General features: G+C 45.5%; 1 protein-coding gene across 1 annotated transcript in view; it reads left to right on the forward strand.

Annotated features, from left to right (window-relative positions):
• AMDHD1 (amidohydrolase domain containing 1) overlaps positions 1-18,463 on the forward strand; it is a 135,974-nt gene that overhangs the window by 84,095 nt on the left and 33,416 nt on the right. The window contains exons 5-6 of the mRNA XM_086919076.1: positions 4,990-5,215; positions 15,613-15,737. Coding sequence (XP_086775202.1) covers positions 4,990-5,215; positions 15,613-15,737 — 351 coding nt within the window. The remainder of the gene's footprint in view (positions 1-4,989; positions 5,216-15,612; positions 15,738-18,463) is intronic.

Genomic DNA, 18,463 nt, shown 5'->3' on the forward strand with positions numbered 1-18,463 from the left:
TGAAAGAGTGCATTAATGTTGCTAGGTAAAGAACTGTCCTATAAACTTGACTATCATTATTTAAGTGGGAAAAAATTGGTACAATTTATGTTAAAATCTTGGTGGAATAAAGAGAGATCTATGTATGTTTACATCACAAAATCAGTTGTTAAGAAGTGAATTATTGAGAAGAGTTTGACTCAACCCCCGTCAGATAAATTATGTGTCAAAATGTTAAATGGTCCAATCAGGAGGCAACTGCACTGGTGGTCTAAATACTAAGGGGCAGATTTACAAGCCCCTTGCGCCACTTTTGCGTCACTATACCCATTGTTAAAAGTGACGCAAAAGTGGCGCAAGGGGCTTGTAAATCTGCCCCTAAATGCGGTGTGTTGCACATTTTTCTGGACTGTTTAAAGGTTATACAGCAGCAGAGAGTTTTTACATCCAATATTTTAGCTGGTCGAATAGGAGGAATCCTAAATTCTAATCCCGGCTTCCCTATTTCCGATGTGTGATTGTGGGCGAATCGCATTCTCTTCTTTGCCTCAGCTTGCTTGTCCTTAAGAAAATGTGTAAATTCCGGCCAAAGCTTTACATAAAAACTGAACTGGGAATAAAGTAAGCTCCGCCGAAGAATCCGAAAGAGCCCTGAGGATGTTAACCCCTGTGGGGTAAGAGTGAGAAGCAATGTCCTGGTCCGAACACATGATTGGGCAGACCACTGAGGACTCTCAGTGGGTAAATGCACACGCAGCCGAGAGCTGTGTGCATCATGCACGCCACTGGTCTCCAACCCCTCTGACGACACTCCATTTAGGTCCATTGGTAAGTCCTGGTCTGTGGGCATGATTGAACCGCTCGTGGGGTTAATGCACCTGCCGCGGTCGTTTCTCGGCATACCGCAGTCCAAGGGTTTCGAACACGGCTAGAGTAATCGGTATTATAACTCATCGGGCTAATGCACTGCCTGCTGCAGGGTCTTGTGTGCAACTTGACAATGGCTGGTCTAACCGCAAGGACATAGTCCTGCAGGTAATTGCGCCTGCTGCAGAGAGCGTACATGCTACAGGTTGTGTGCTCCAGACACAGCAAGAGAGCTGGACGCGTTAACATACCACTCCCTGCACAACTCTAAGCATGTCCTGCAAGTTACGGGGTGCTGTCACATCAAGGTGGCTCAGCGGGTGAATGCACAACCTGCTCAGGTGCTCTGTACCCTGATGAACACTGTGAACATGTCATTCACCAGCTGCGATATCAGCGAGCACTCCATGTCACATACCCTAATGCCAGTGAAATAGATCGCGGGGTTCAAGCTCCTGCTGCGCACATCTGTGCATACCCCGTAGAACACAGCATGAGTTACCAGGGGAGGCGACTCAGCCTTTCATCCATTCGAGGTTGATAATAGGAGTACCGATCAGCTGAATAGTGCTACCTAAAATCCTACATACATTACTTACAGCGCCCAGACGCAGGTCCGCATGGGTTTGTGCTGTACTGATGACGGACGTAAGCATGCTCTTTTGATTTGAAAATGTGATGTTTCCAGCATGGAAGAAAGATTTTGTCATAAAAAAACAGTACGTTTTCTCGAATTTCTTTTCTACTCCGCAGTCCCTGACTCTAGCATGTCTTCTTAATACAGAAAACCGACCCTCCCGGAATATGACAGGTTTTCACATCACGCTTTTTGGGAGAATTTGAGATTTAAATCCCATGCCCGGAGGAGGTGGAAGGGGGAGCAGGTGTCTTTTAGAGGCAAGGGGGAGGGGTTCACGAAATGGCCGACACAATTGTGTTAAAAAATAATGATCTCACATTTTTTCACAGAAATTGCACCTTCTTAGAAACTTTTTCTTTGATAAAGTAACTTACCCTGAAGCTCCGTGATGCGCCGAGGACCCCTGCCCGCCCCATGAGCCGCCCCCATCCACAGATAGAACAGCGGCCGGCAGTTGCTCGGGTTTTGAGAGGGTCACAATTAATGTGTATTTTTTTATTCTGGTGTGAAAGAACAAAAACTTCTAGACCTTGCACGCTCCACCTGTGTTCTTATCTGTCAATTTCCAGGAGGAGGGGCTAACAAAAAAAGTGAATTATTTCAGCTGAAGGAGGAAGAAAGAGGGGGGCTGGGAGGGAATTAATTGTTTACGGTGACATCACCAAGGCTGGCTTATAAAATGAATGGCTGGGGCGCTCTCTCCGGCAGAAGTCTTGAACCAGCAGGGAGAGAGGAAAAGGCGTGGAGGCCAGGAAGAAGGGAAGGCTCGTGCAAGAGCAGGGTTTCGGCTTCAAGTTTCGTGTCTCTCCCGCTGTGGTCCGGCGGATCCGCTTTATTTATTTATTTTTGCACACTTTATTCTGGTGCCTCTTTTTTTTTTTTATCCGTGTTCTATTTTTTTGGTGTCGCTGCCCGCCTGCTGCTTCCCAGCACTGCCTAGCAGCTGCAGACCCAGGATGCACGCTTCACACTTTGCGGCTTGGGGACTCTTGCTGACGGCGCTGCTGTGCTTGGAGTCCGAGGGGAAGCCACTGTCCCAGTCCCAGCAGAGGGTAAGCCCGTGTGCTGCTGTGTGTCATCGTGTGCACATGCTTGCCTCATGCAACGCGGGGGTCATGATGATTCAGGCTGGTAGCGGGAGACCTCACCTGAGTTCAAATCTCGGCGTCCCCGCTCGGCCAGAACAGTGTGATCTTGGGCGAGGCAGGACATTTGAAAAGTTTGAATTGATTTAGGGAGGGTTTATATTGTGAACCCTGCACGTTTCTAGATTGCACCGGGGACTGAACTCTTTATTACGCTCCAGCCCGGCCGGTCTCAGGACGCTCCTCCGCCCGCTCTCTGTTCTCCAGGGAGCAGCGGGGGGGCAGAGACGGCAGGCCGGGGGCTGGAGCACTCTTTCAGGTCCCTCGGCGAGGTCAGGTCAGTCTTCCCCGGGCCCGGCGGTGATCGCGGTGAATTCTCGGCTCCTCCAGTCGAGCGGGCCAATCCAGACACGGCAGAACGGGCGAGCCTCCAAAGCACCCGGGAGTCAGCCTATGGCAGTGCGGCTCCCGGGTCAAGCCTGCAATGACGCTCCTCGCCCTAGCCAATCACCACACGGCAACAGTGGTGACGCTGCGCCGCACGGGCCAATCCCGTTGCGGCGTTTGGTGAGGGGGCTCGGCTCTCCCGTCCAATCGGAGAGCAGCGGGCTCGTTTTCGGTCGCGTTGGTACCAGCAAGGTACGGGGCCCTTCGTCGGGGGTTTACTGATCCCGGGTCGCGGTGGTGAAGCTGCACACAGGTTATTTTAGTGCGCTCTGCTCGGGGAAGGCTCACAAACCTTCAGTCTGCACCAAACACGTGCGTCGATGGATTCGGGGGCGTTCCCGGCGTCGCGTGACGTCGGCAAAAGCCAAAGAATCTCGGGAACGCCCCCGTGTCTCCTCCGGCCATGACGGACGCCTCTCTGTTCCAATGGCTAGCCTCCATTTATGGAGCTAGCCAATGAAGCGGAGGGGCGTGTTCAAGTCACCCATACTAGAAACTACAGATTTCTCTGGAGGCGGAGCCTAACGGCTCCGTCCCCCAGCGAAACCTAAAAAGGGCAGATGACGTGGGAAAGTCGAATGTCTTGTAAGACTCGAGAAAGGAATGGATTCCTCTGTGTCCAAATTGGAGTATATGAGGAGGATCATTCTAGGCATTTCATCTCATAAAACCCTTACAACTGCATCTTCACAGATCCATTTAAGACAACTCCTCCGTTGCAGGACTTCTGGAGTAAGGGAAATGGGAGGCTGTTTCAGCCTTATGTGAAGAAAGTAGAGTTAAGATGCTTTCGAATGTGGCATCCTCTAGCCTGGCAGTTGAGACTAAAGGTTTTGTATTTCTCAGATTTCTTACACCTGCCTTATCGCTGGGCGGGTCACTACTCCCATACTTCTAATAATAGATCACAGTAGTTAAGATAGCGTGGCTGGACAGAAGCCTGGGACAAGGTACCTTCAAGGCACTACCATTGCACTTTTTGTATTCCCATGTTGGTGAAGATCTCCACGTTCTCAAGCTGTCTCCATCAATTCCTTCTGTTGCACTCCTTGTCCGCCCTTTACAAAAATTAACCCAAAGGTAGTGACTAATTTTTCAGCTGCCATATCTAATGGAGTCACTGAAGAAGAATTGGTTGCAGCTGACGGAGCTCATCCGGCACTCTAAAAAGGGTCAATTTCACAGTGTTCTGTTTAATAGTTAATTGCGGTACAGCTCAGTAAAACTATCGTGGTAGGCGTCTGCTGAGGGCTATACCAGTTGTTGAAGGACCAGCTAGGTACCTAAACCACAGTGTTTAAAGGGTAAACCAATTGATGCTTGGGGTTCAATTCTATGATTTCCATCCAGGAGTCCTGCTTGAATATTCCTATACTCAGAAATTCTAATACCACGTGTACAGGTATTTACAAGATACACGAATACCTATCCGGAATGATTGAGCCAAAACTAAACGGGAATCTCAACCGAAACTTGTAATTTTTTTATTTGGCTGGTAAATACTGTCACTGGCTAACTCCACTCACTACTGATCGATTCAGGAATTACTCTGCAGTCCGACGGAATGTCCTGGTGTTTTACCTTCCTATTTTATGTTACACCTAATCTCATTGTACTTTGGTATTAACAACACTTTTCAGTCTATATCTCCACTTTAAGAATCTCCTTGGTGTGTAAGAAGTACTCTAATATATACATAGCTCCTTCTCCTGTTCCCTCCTGTACTTAAGAAGACTTGGCGAGCCCGTAGCATTCCAATTGCATGGAGGGAATGTAAGATGGTGCTTTGGAGCCATGTATCCTTGATGGCTACAGTTGACAGACTTTGGGTCATCAGAGCCTTGTTTCCAATGCAAACTGTCTTCTGGGGCCTCACTTATCATGAAGACTCCATGTGTGAAAGCCAATTAATGGTTAATTATAGGTGTTACTGAGTGGCTTCTAGTAAGCTTCGTCTTCTCTTTCCATTAGGGGGAAAACTACTAAGGAAGCTACGGATGATATTGTTGCAAACCATCTCCCTAAACTACAACAGCTTATGCTAGCTGGTGAATTGCAAGTGCATAATATTGATGTGTTTTGTGAGAAGGGTGTTTTTGATCTGGCGTCCACGCGACAAATTCTCCTGGCTGGACAAGATGCAGGATTACAAATTAACTTCCACGGGGATGAGCTTAATCCAGTGACGGCTGCAGAGGTACCAATCAATGCATTGTATTTGGGATGTTTGCGTAGATTTGTGGTTCTCTTTAAATGTAGTCAATTACATTTTATGCATTGTATTTGTCATGATTGCGTAGAATAAATTTGTGGTTCTCTTTAAATGTAGTCATGCACATTTTATCCATTGTTTTTGTTATGTTTGCGTAGAATAAATTTGTGGTTCTCATTAAATGTAGTTAATCACATTTTATCCATTGTATTTGTCATGTTTGCATACAGTAGATTTGTTGTCTTTTTAAATGTAGTTGGAGAAGCGCGTACTGTAAGGAAGCGCTTCATTAGGATTCGGGACCCCGGGATCCCGGCCACACCTTCTTGGCTCCTGGCCGTAGAATTGAGCAGAAATCACCAATGGCAGGAATTCCTTCTGGAGCAAAGGTGTGACCTCACTTCCGGTCACGGCCAGCAGTGAAGGGGGGAGGAGAGGGCGGGGGCCTATTTAGGGCACCTTGCCCAGGCACTCGTCCTCTCTTCCTTTACTGCGCTGGCCCCGGGCTCAACTGACTCCAGTAAATCTCCCACCCACCCATCCCTTAGAGTTAGAGCTTGGGAAGATGTATGATGGTGGACTAAAGTGGCGGTAAGGAGGCCACATAAGTTGCCTTACATTGTTAAGGAGAGTCCTCCTGCATACTCCCTAGGCCAGCACTGAGGGGGAGCGACAGTAAGCTTAACCCAGAGCGAATGGAGACACCGGCTGGGGGCAAGGGCGCCAGTTTACAATCTAGGGCATGTGGCGGTGGCCCCTGGTTATACCCGACAAGCCCCCTGGACAGCCTGGTGGTGGAGGGGTGGGTCCCTAGGGTGGCGGACAAGGTCCAGATGACAGGGGCTCACCTCTCAAGGACGCGGGTGGGTTGTGCCTTGCGTGGTTCTGAGTTAGGGGAAGCGAGCCAGAAGGCCCCTTAGTGCTGGGGCGATAGAGAACATTCTCCGTAGGTAAATTAATTCTTGTAATTTATGCTAATGGATTATGATTTTATGATCAACACAAAAATATATATTATTTAGAGATTGAAATGCATAAACACATATTGTTTTGAATTAATAATGCAATTGATTTGTATTGTGATGGTTTTGTTATAAACATGGCCTATTTTACCCACAGCTCTCGTCTTCAACTATTGAGTTGTGGGTTTGGATGGGGGCGGGCCGGGAACAACCTGGGGGGGTCCAGGTCCCATAATCACATTTTTAAAAAGAGATAGTTTTGCAAGTGCTGGGTGTACTAGACAGTCCAACTTTGTTTTCAATTAGAATATCAGTTGATGCCCGCGGAAGGGTGGACAACAGGGTTGGTGAGACTAGGGCTAGGGACGCCATGCAAAGAAATACAAGCAACTGGGAGATGTAATGATTTAGAGGTTAACAATTCAGCTATGTACAGTACACTACACGTGTGTTCCTCATTCTGCACTTCGCTGATCAATAAAAAGTAAATTTTGTAGACTGAGTTCCGCCCCGAACAGCAGTCACACTGAGTTGTGTTCTAGCTGAGGCCAATTGATTAGTAGGACCAAATCTAAGTGTTGCACGAGATACGATTCCTACTCTTGGTGACTTTGTGGGACTGTTGTATGTTCACCTTTGAACAGTGCTTTGGAGTATCAATTTATCAATATGTTTATTGTCGTCAATGGTCTAGGCTTCTCTAGAACTTTTTTCCTCTTGAGAGTTTTTCATCTTCTCATGAAAGATCAGAGTTGCTCTGCTCTATCTCCGATTACCTACTCATACACCCAGAGACTGTCTTAACAACTCTCTTGGCGCATCTCCCCCTCTCTAGTTCTCAGACTCCTGGCCCCTCCCTTCATCTCTATAATTTTTCCATTTCCCTCTTACATTACACAAGAAAGGGGCGTGTGGGTGAAATTGCTGCACCATATGTGGCCACTAGCAAAAAGGACTGAAAAGAAGTAGTGGGTGATTGAAGCCTGCATCTGCTACCAACTTACAAGTTAATTATCTTGCTGGGTGAATTTCCCTTTAAGACTGTGTGGCTTTCTCTTACTGTTTTTAGGTCTTGCCTGAGCCTGCGCATGCGCTGCTCTGCGAGACCGTTAGTATACGGGTTTTCAAAGTGCTACCAGCGCTGGCCTAACGCTTACATTCACGTGCGCAGCCGCCATCTGTCTCCCTTCCAGTGCGATCACTGTTGCACGCTCACCACTCGCGTGCTTACCATAGAGTCTGGTGGCTCAGTGGACTAATGCGTCCATTGCAATGGCCTGTGTTCGACCTCATGGTCACAGGTTCAAATCCCGGGGGTTCACTCAGCCTTTCATCCAACTGAGGTCGATAAAATGAGTACCATTGAGTTGGGTAACAATAAACATCTGTTATTCAGCGCCAAGATACCCAAGGGTGAACGTGCGCTTTACAAATGCACATGTTATGTTATGTTTATGTTATAGAGCGAGTCCTCGCGATCACTTTCGCTTCGATCGTGATCATTTGGCTTTCAGGGCTGCGCGGCTGTTACTTTTACAGCTGCACGGCCAATGCTTTCGCGATCGCTTTCACTGCCGTTTGTATAATCAGTACCTGTATTCGTTACTTCACCGTAATTACTCAACACCAACGTTGTGTTTGGTTTTATTTCAATGCGGGAGCTTGACTCTTTTGTTCCGCGTTCTCAGCTTCACGCTCCGTGTTTCTTTGTAAACCTCACACAGCGTTTCTGCTTAGGGCTGCAAAAAAACTATAACCGCGCTCTTCTCACTGCTACGCCTTCCGCCCCAGGGCTGGTGGGAGGAAGAGAGATCGGAGACAGAAACACAGGAAGAAACAAATGCACTGCAGTCCATCCTGAAAAGTGTTAGGGCGTCCATTGCAAAGAACAGGAGAAGTGCTCTAAATGTTCAACTTCCATGTAAAGATAATGGCCCATTTTATGAATGCCTGTTCCGTCACAGGCATGGAGCCTGTTCATACACCTGGCAATGCTTCCAGCGCAGTGCCTGTTTCTGTTCATACACCTGGCAGTGCTTCCCCCGTAGTGCCTGTTCCGGTTCGTGCACCTGGGAATGTGTCACCCGTAGCGCCTATTCCGCCACAGGCATGGAGCCTGTTCATACACCTGGCACTGCATCATCCCCAGTGTACATCTAAATTAAACCATGGGCCTACTGGCTCTTGTAGAGGTGCTGTGTGTTCTATTCGCCCCTACTAGGTGGTGCGTGCTCCCTCTCAAACCGGGCCCCTCGGTTCCTCCCTGCTGCACTTGGAAATGATTTAATGTTATTAGTTCAACAGCTCAGACCAGCACCTCTTCAGGGGGAAGCAGCAATATGATGAAACAAGCCCTTCACTTCTCCAAAAGGCCAGCAAGAATTCACTAGCCCTTTAGCCACTGTGGCATGAACACAGGTAGGCTGCAGAGTCAGGGGCTACCTCTAGAGCGGGTGGGGTGCCATGACCTTCGTTTCGCTTTTGTTGCCGCAAACCAGCGCTCGAGTCGGGGTACCACGCAGGTGGACGGCGTCCCCCCACTTATTTTACCGGAGGGACGCCGTCCCCCCTGCCAAATAGCTGGACTTCACTGTTTGGCCTCTCTGGGACGAGATCGGAGCTCACAGCACGCTGCGCTCATTACGCCACTGGTTGGCCCAATGCCGTGTTCATGCTGCTCAGATAAGCCAGCTACCCGTCCATGCGTCATGATCACCCGAGGTGTACAGCGAGGCACCTGGCCCTCAATTTTTCTCGAAGTCTGGGTTCGAGTGTAAACCCTTGTGTGCCCGCGCTGTAACTGCATCCTCTGCTGTGACACGAGGGCATGCTGCCTTCTATTGAAATCAGCGTAGAACCCTTAGGGTTTTGTGTGCCAGCTCTAAAGGCCTGCACAGCGTGAGCGAGAGGAGGCAACGATGAGCCCGTATGTGTAAGCCACCTTTAATGACTTTACTTCCTGTTGTGACGTCACTTACGGTGTCAGCGTCCCCCCACTTCTTTTTTTAGGACTTGTGCCCTGCCGCAAACAGTGCCTATTCTGTTCACTTTACCCCACACTTTCACTTACCACTTAACCTCAAACTTTAATCACCGTCCCTGTCTCTCTACCTCGCACTGTCTTGTGCCGCTTATTCTCACATTTTTCGCTCCCCCTACCTGTCCCTTTGTCCTGCACTTTTTGCTGCCACCTAGCCTTATATTCTAGACAGCCATGCCCTTCCCTCTTCACTCCTATTGCCTACCCATAGCTTTCTTCTTACACATACTTTATTACTGCCAGCTATCCTCATGCTTTTGCTCTACGTACCTGTCCCTTTTTCACGCAGTGTGCCTCCATTCTGTCCTGCCGCCTAGGTTCGTTCTTTATTAGCCGTACTTTTCACTCTGCCACGCACTCTATCCTGATAACTATCCTTATGTTCTCACTAATGTCTTTCCTTCCGTGTCAGCTTGCGCATAGGGCAAAACATATACACGCGCTTTGCCTCTAGTTCCCATATAACAAACTCATGCCCTGCAGCGCTGTTTACTGTCTGCGAGAAACATTCCTTTCCTAATCTATCACACCATCTATTGTGTGTTCTAAAACATGCTTGTTTTGGTTTCGATACCTCAAGCTGCGCCTTTTCTCCTCCCTTAAAGCTTCAATTACAATTATAAACAGCCAGACTAAAAGGCGCCTTTAGTGCATCTACCACTTACATTTCCTGTTATTGAACGTTGAACATCAGTGCCACAAATATCAACAAATAATATTACAGTGCATTCTATTATGGTCGCATAGCTACAATTAGCATTTTGTCAGTCAAACATTTCCTACACAGCAACACTAACCTTATACTAATACGCGAATGCATCTGTTGTTTTGCCTTTCAATAGTAATTATTACTTCCAGCCTTTGTACAAGGTACACACCTGTTTATAAGCACTTTCCACACTATTTCAGGACATTTATAACATATACTACTCAAAATATAGTTCGCCTGATGCTTTTAGACTCACTTCACCCCCTCAGCCTATCTGTCTGTCTCTTTACCCTGCAATCTGCCATGCCACTTATCCTTGTTTTTCCCGCAATCTACCTGCCACTGTGCCACACACTCTGTCCTACCACCTACCCTCAAGTTTTTCCCTCACTGTGTTTTTCATCACTTTTCTTCCCTTTTGTTGCTTTACCACACAACAGTGCCATACTCTCTTCCTTCTGCCCTGCGTCTTACCACTTATCCTTATGTTTTACACTCTCCGTCCCTATTCCTCTGCCCCACACTCTGTTCTAACACTTACCTCATATTCTTAACTCACTAACTTAGCCTGCGCCACGGGCTCTCTCTTGCCACCTATATTCATGTTGCAACATCACCTCGCCTTTCACTCTGCCCCACATTCTTTCCTACCACTTACCCTCCTATTCTTCACTCGCCATGCCTCTTCCTCTAACCCACACTCTCTCCTCACACCTATACTTATGTTAATGCATATCTGTGCCTTTTACTTTCCGCCAGACTCTTACCTATACTCGTGCTTTTACTTCACCATCCTTTTCGTTATTCTGCACTCTATCCTAACATTTATTGTCACCTTCTTTACTCAAAACTTGTTTTCTCCCTCACACTATCTTAACAGTTATCCTCTATTTCCACAATCAGTGTGCTTTTCCCTCTGTCTCGCACTCTGCCTACCACCTAAACATATGCACACACTCTCCCTGCCTTTCACCGCCATCATCGCACAAATTTTGCATAATTTAGTAATGCCAATAGCTCAAACTTTAATAATTCGAGACCTATTGCATCGCCAATAGGTCTCGCCTTTGGGACCTTATAAGTGTTTAGCCATGCAACAGTAATGTTGGTGCACCAAGGATATGGTGCTGCATAACTTGATACTTATAAGGTCCCAAAAGCGAGACCTATTGGCTACGCCAATCTTGTTCTCTTGAGCTGTCTCTATCTCAATATTCAGCTCATCTCTGTTTAGGAAGGTCCTATTTCAAGTCTGCCACATATTCTATCATCTTCATTCCCAAAGGTGTTGTCTCTGGTGTCGTTCATTTATCTTCCTCATGATTTCACATTGTCTGTAGTTGTTCTCTTTCAGTCCCATCCTCTGACTTGGAGCCCCTTTATTTTCTCATGTCACCTGCGCCTCCCTTCTTCCCACGAATACACTTCAAAATGGCTTTACCGTGGTTAACCACTGTAAATGCGTCTGGTTTCTGAAGGTAGTGTCCCATTATTGGCCTGATTTATTCCATCCGAGGAAAAGATTGATGCAAAATTTAATTCCCAGGAAGGGAGTTGTTTTGGTAATAGGATTTGATTTGTAGGCGGATTTGATCCCAGCTGATGTGCCAAAGAAGACAAAAGCTGCACCACCCCAAAGTACAGGCCTGTCCTGGTAACATGATTTACTACCACATTATTCACCATCTTCTATAACCAGCCAAGCTACAGGAAATGATAGTTTACAACAACTACAGAGTTGTGTTGAGTATTATAACAATTTACATGTGGTACAAAACAGTGCATCATTGTTCCAGTTGTTAATCACATAATACAACAATTGAAAGTTGGCAATGCCAGGTTCCTTATCTGGTTGATTGCTCACAGACCGCGCGCATAGTCAATCTCAAGATCCCGTAGGTGAAATTAAGACAAAGCATGCTTCTGAAAATGGGACTCGGTTTGTCTAGTTTGCTCCTTCCCAACATGCAGCATTGAGCTCTCCATTTCACTCTCCTTATGCCAAGTTCAAGTGTCCCATCCCTTGGGAGTTAACACTGTTAACTTTGTAATTGTGTTTTGGTCCGGCTTGTACGCTGATTGATGAGCATCTTTACACCCAATTATCCAGTTTGGCGGCACCAACCTGCCCCGCATCTTGAACGTCTAACCGAAAGACAAGAGGTTGCCTGGCAACTGATCTATGTGAACAAGTAGGTTTGTATTTCTTGAATTGTGATTCAATGAATCCAATGCCAAAATACGAGATTAAGACATGTACATTTTTTTTATTGAGGCTACAGATAGGCCAGTAGCCCGTGAAGTTGCTGTTCTATGTTGCAGGCCTGAAAGAAACCTATCTGCAGTCTTTTGAATTATTTACAACCCAATCAAAGAATGGCTTACAAAGGGCACTATACACTAGTTCATGTAGTCGAGGTGAGATTTGACAATAGCTTGAGTACGGTTTGTGTCCTTGAGCGGGCAGCCGTGATGGAACTTTTCTTAAAGACAAAAATAATATCCATATCATTTTACGAATCTAAGGTTTGAAGGGCAAACCCATGTTCTGAAGAATTTACAGATCCCTAACATGTTATATTGAAAAGACATGCAACCCCTCAAAATGGACCACTAGGTATTTGACCATCGTGATATGATTTTACCTACATTTAAAACCAGTTTTATTGTAATTTTACTTTTTAAACTTTCTCTTTATTCAAAAATGTCTTGCTTTACAGAGTCAATATAAAAGCATTGAAACTGGAGAGAGGAAAGCAGAAAGATAAAGATTGTTGTGCTGCCTCACAGTTGAACTTCATCATGGTCCTCCGATGAAGTCTGCTGCCAAATTGGTAATCTGGGAACACTGATGGCCCATATGTCCATTACCTGTCAAAAAATGGAGTGTATTGGAAAACCCGCCAAGAATATGCTAGAGTCCCACACTTCCAATTGAAATTAAATATCTAGATTGGAGGGGTTGGGTCAAAGATGGAGCCTTGGGTGAGGGAGATAACCCAAAAAGGGGAATGGTGATCTAAAAGTATGGGGAAGGGCCCTATGGGCAAGTTGCCTGGTCACGGTGGGGAGATGGCAGAATCATAGGTGGGATTCTAGTTATGGGTAGCTGCTGTCAGGATACGTGGAGTGATGGCATGGTGGTGGCGGAACAAAATAGGAGAGGGATCAAGTCACAGGTGCGAGGTGTCTATGGGGAGGGTGTACGTGCCATAGAATTGTGGCTTACAACCTCGGATCTATAACCACACACGTGTGCTACTCTCCACACATTGAATCTCCAGTAATTGGCCTAGTCCCTCCCAATAATGGCCAAAAGGGGCAGTTCTTCTTTACTACTCAGTAAGGCAATACATTCTTAGTTATTTTTGGGGGACTTTTATAATGTGCGCTGAAGCCAACGCCCAAATAGTCTAGACCAATGACCCCTCAAGTAAGTCTCCATGGGTCCCTAATCTGGTGGTTTGGCTCTGTGATACCTCCATGTCACAACGTCCATCCCAAATGTTTGATTTGCACCTATCATTTACTTTAGTCTCCCAGCAGGCCACTCTGATCACACACTTCCATTTAACGCAATTCCTGAGCTGTCTCATGCAGGGATCTGCCATCCTGATGTCTCCAAGGTCTGATCCCCCTCCTCCTGCAGGGTTACTCTCTATTTTCCATGATTCTTGTCTATGCTGACACCTCTGTTGTTCTTGGGCATCATGTTTCTCTATGACTTGTCACTTGTTTTCTTGGGATTGTGTTTTCACTTCAATGATACCTTCACCACTCCTTCAATGCTGTTATCTTAACTTCCAAATGAGACCTCCCGTTGATAAAACCTCCATGTCGTCAAATCTAGCAGTCATATTGAGGTCTTCTGTTCCATGCAGGAGCCAAAAAGAATAGATGTCCAAGGTTTTCTTTTTGGTCAGTAGCATTGTCTCCATTCCACCAAACTTCCAAAGTCATTCTCAGCAATGTGTGTTTGTGTAGCTTTCTCTGAGGTCTCCAACCCCTCAATACCCAGCACGAGATTGTCCTTGCATTACAGCCTTCAGCAGTTTTTGGAGTAGGACATTCCCGGATCCCCTATCATTCTTTCTTTGCTTATGGTGCTGTCCTTGATGGAGCAGAAGTTGCATCAGTTGTGTTTCGGAGTGGAGAAAGGAATTCATATCCAGTATCACCGCCATAGATGCTGCTGCCAAAGTTTGTCTACCTCTGTCAGAAATGGGTTCTTCGGGCAGCCATATCCTCTTGTTGGAAAGCAGGGGTGAGGAGGATAGGTCTGCTTCCTCTGTTATACAGCGAAAGCTCTCCAGCGATATGTCAGCCATTTTGGATGGACACTGGCACACAAATCAATTTTAATGAGTTTGTCATCCAGCCTGCTAAGGGAGAAAGGTGCTCCACGGAGGAGGCTGATGTTGTGCCTACCAGTCGACCCAGCACATGAGCATCTTCATTACATCTGGAAAAGGTTCGTCCAAAGGACCGTGTCAGAGTTGGCAAGGGTTTTCCATAAATATTAACTAGTGCAGTGCCTAGCTCTGAGCCCCAGGGAACTCCATTTGACTTTTGTATGTTTTGTATGTTTGGGAAGAAAGATTGGGCTTAGCCACCAGTACTTCTGTTAAGACTGCAATGTGCCACAGGATTACCATAAGAGTCTGTCAGTAGACTTTATTTCGGATATGTTTCAATCCAAAAAGCACAAAAATTCATTAAACAATTCATAAATAAAATCACAGTTTCTAAAAAACAAGTAATACATATTACATTGATGAGTAAGTAGGCAAGATCATAACTAAAGTGCGAAAGGTACAGAATTTACAACAAAAATGCTTAAATTCATCATCATTCAAAGGTATATAATCACTCGTCTAGGCACTTTCTTATTTTAACAGTCAGTTTTAGAAATTCTATCACCTGAAGAACACTATCACTGTGCAAGAGCTGTAAGTACATAAGTGCAGGTCTTATTTGGTTAAAATTTAATTTCTTTAAAAGGGTGACAAGTAAGTGTTTTCGGGGGTATTCATAAAACTTGCATAAAAATATAAAATGCAGCATATCCTGTGGAGACTTCCCGTCGCAGCCACAGGGCGCTGCAGTTTTTCAGTACTTGGACATCATGGAGTCGATGCTCCAAGGTTACACCGGTATGTAACAGGGTAAGATGCACTGCCTTGCAAGCGCTGTTTGCAACCAGGCAGCAAACGTTTAGCGTTGTTTAACTTCTCGCACCCTGTCCTGCATTCTTAATCCCAGGGCAATACTTTCTCCCTATTGGCGCTAAATTGCCACTGTGCTACACAACACAGCATAATGCAATTTTAGTGAACACCTGAGCATTGTGGGATATCACCCATAAAGATATGCCTCCTGACCCATATCTATTATACTCTACAATCTACTTGTGATTTTCTTAAAGTTCGTTTCACTGGCCTGGCTGTTGAGTTTATTGTGATAGAATATGAGATGTAATGAGGCATGAAAATATGATGTTTGTTAATTAACTTTCATTCAAAACTGCTTATTGTCATTGTTTCAGTAGAGTCTAAAATACAGTGAATGCAGCATGTTTAAAGTGCTTTCGTATTCAATATGATGTTTGGAGTGATTGGTAATTTTTTGGTAATTTTGAAATGCATTTGTTTTTAAAAAAATCTTTTTTTAGCTTGGAGCTGAATTAGGGGCGCTGGCAGTCAGTCATTTGGAAGAAATTAGTGATGAAGGCATTACCGCCATGGCGGCTGCACAGTGTTCTGCTGTCCTTTTGCCAACCACTGCTTACATACTCCGGTAAGACAAATAACTTTCTCTCCTACGTGCAGACATGATCCACCTAAGAAATGTCTTATGATACAATTATTTTTCGTATTTCATAAACATCATTACATTAGGCTAGTGGTGACATCAGATGAAGCCTGTAATAACTTATTAGAATTGGGGTCTTACATCATATGCCTTCTTTCAGATCTGTCCGGTTAAACTACATTTCCTGGGGAGCAACTACAGCATTTTAAGAAGTAGAACTCTTTCTGTTGAGATTCCTTCTCTGACATTGGAAGCTGTTACAGTTCATCTTTGTATTTTTCTAGTCTGACCTTCAGTACAGACCAGTGGGATCGACAGCTTGCTGGCTCCCGTGCATTTTACTTGAAGAACCACTTCTGAAACGTTCTCACTTGGAATCTTCCCCAAATCTTCTTATTACAAATGATCCACTGTCATACCTGCCAACTTAAAGAACTGAATTACATATCCACTACTCAAGTGACTTCATTTTTAAAAATTTTATTTTTTACTATACTAATTTTCAACAGTAATCCTTTATGGGTTCCGGAGTGGGGTGCTACTCGCCAGGAAAGCGCTTCAACACCCATCAGGGATAATAAATACCATATGAATGCAAATCTTTCTTCCCCTTTTATCCCTCCGCTATCCTTCTCACTCCAAGTAATTGAATAATAACAACCACTGAAATTAATTCATATTTCACCATATTAATTCACCACTATTCCTTTATAGGATTCCTGAATAGCGTGCCTCAACAAGCGCTATATAAATACAAACCTTTGTCCGCCTCTATCCTTCTGCTACCATTCCAAATCCAAATAACTGACTAACCTATCCACCACTAAAAATGTACTTGCATGTTTTACTATACTAATTCAACACTAATCCTCTATGGGTCGTGGAGTAGCGTGCTACTCTCCGAAAAAGCGTTTTGACGCCTCGTCTGGGGTAGTAAGCGCTATAATGCAAAAACCACAGTTGATGGACAGAATGTAGAACAATGTCATACATTCACCCCAGTACAGAGATCGGGGCCTAAATCCATCATTTTTTGTGCACTCCACACCACCCCAGTTCAGACATGGCCATATACAAATCAATTTGACCCTGTGCCTCATGGGAACAGTCCAGCCCGAACTGCCAAGGCATGCCTTCCCTGGACCGGAAACAAGCTTCTGAGGACCGGTTTCTGGCATTCCAGCCGTCTTCAGCCCGGTTTGCTTGAATCCAGTGGTGTGGAGAGCATGGGACTCACGTCTGAGCAAGTAAGCGCTACATAAATGCAATTACAATACAATACATGTGAGAAGGGGCGGGGCTTCATGCCAAGAAGTACCTAGGAGGCACTTTTGAACACTACACCGGCACATGCTCCCGCCCCCCAAAAAAAAGTTTGCTGAGGCTGGTGCCGATGTTCTGGGTGTTGTCACACCTCTCAATGGTCGTCAGCAGTTCAAAGCCTCAGAAAACGAGCTGGAAAACCACTATTTACAGTGGTTTTCCACTCGTTTTCCCTGCCTCAGTGTGATATCAGCTCCTCACCAGGAGACCATGAGGTGGGAGCCAATACTGTGTGTCTCACTATGCACCCTGTGAGTTGGCAGGTATGCACTGTATATTCATTTTTACTTTATTTCAATAGTACGGATTGCATGTGTTTTTTTCCAAACATGCGCCCTAGGAAGATAACTTGGTGGGCGACATGGTTGTGGCCATAAGTATTGAAGGCTGGATGGACAGTACAACGATGACCATATTTTATAAAGACTGTAGTGCTTCTGTCATATCTAGAAGGATATTGGAATGCACTGTAGGTAGTGCCATACTTTATCCAATATGTTATAGAGGACCATACACATTATAGAGCTCAGTATACCCAAAGGGCATTTTAGACAGGTCATATGTGAAAGGGGATTTCTCATCAATGCTGTAAGGAGTGATGGCAATGCAAGACAGCCGGGGCAATAGGCGATTGCATAAATAGCTGTAATAAGCCTATCACGGTTTTTCAGATACCAATTGCCTAAGGTTGCCCAAGTACTGCTAGAGGTCTGATGATGGTAGGAAGGTCCTCCGATTGTATCTTGAATTGATTATCTGCCATAAGATTGTCCTTCCTTTCTGTACTTCATAACACTGTCTCCATTTAAGGCCAGTGTCGTGTGTATGTATGCTCGTCTGTTTCCTACATACATATGCAATATTTCTAGGTATAATGAGGAGACTTGAGTGACCTTTTCAACAAAGAATAAATAAATAAACTAAAGACCATTAGCATATGTGGCCTTTATCTGGAAGCAGTTCTCAACATGCCCACCACATGCCCTGGATTTTTTTTTACTGAATGAGGATTACAAATATTTTACATACTGTCTTTCAGACTTAAGTGTCATGTTTGCACCCCTGAGTTTTTTTGCTCATCGGCTTCCCTGCACTAGATTCCTGGTTCATGCTCATATACAGACAGACAGTAGCTTTAAAGCGTGCCAGTCCTGCTTGTGGGGTGGCTGGATCTCATTGACTTCGCCTGCACTCCCCAAGGTCTCAACACCCTTGGTGGATGTGCTTTATGTTTGAATCTTGTTCTTCCCTGTGGTCTTTGAAGACATAGTTAAAGACGGTGAGACATTGTTGGAGCTTGGACTCCTCCAGAGTGTCCATCAGTGTCCTGCCTGTCAGAACTCCCACCCCAAGCAAGCCTCCATCATCCAAGGCCAAATGTTCTCTTG

The sequence above is a fragment of the Lissotriton vulgaris genome, chromosome 1_1 (assembly GCF_964263255.1).
Source record: "Lissotriton vulgaris chromosome 1_1, aLisVul1.2, whole genome shotgun sequence".
NCBI lineage: Eukaryota > Metazoa > Chordata > Amphibia > Caudata > Salamandridae > Lissotriton > Lissotriton vulgaris.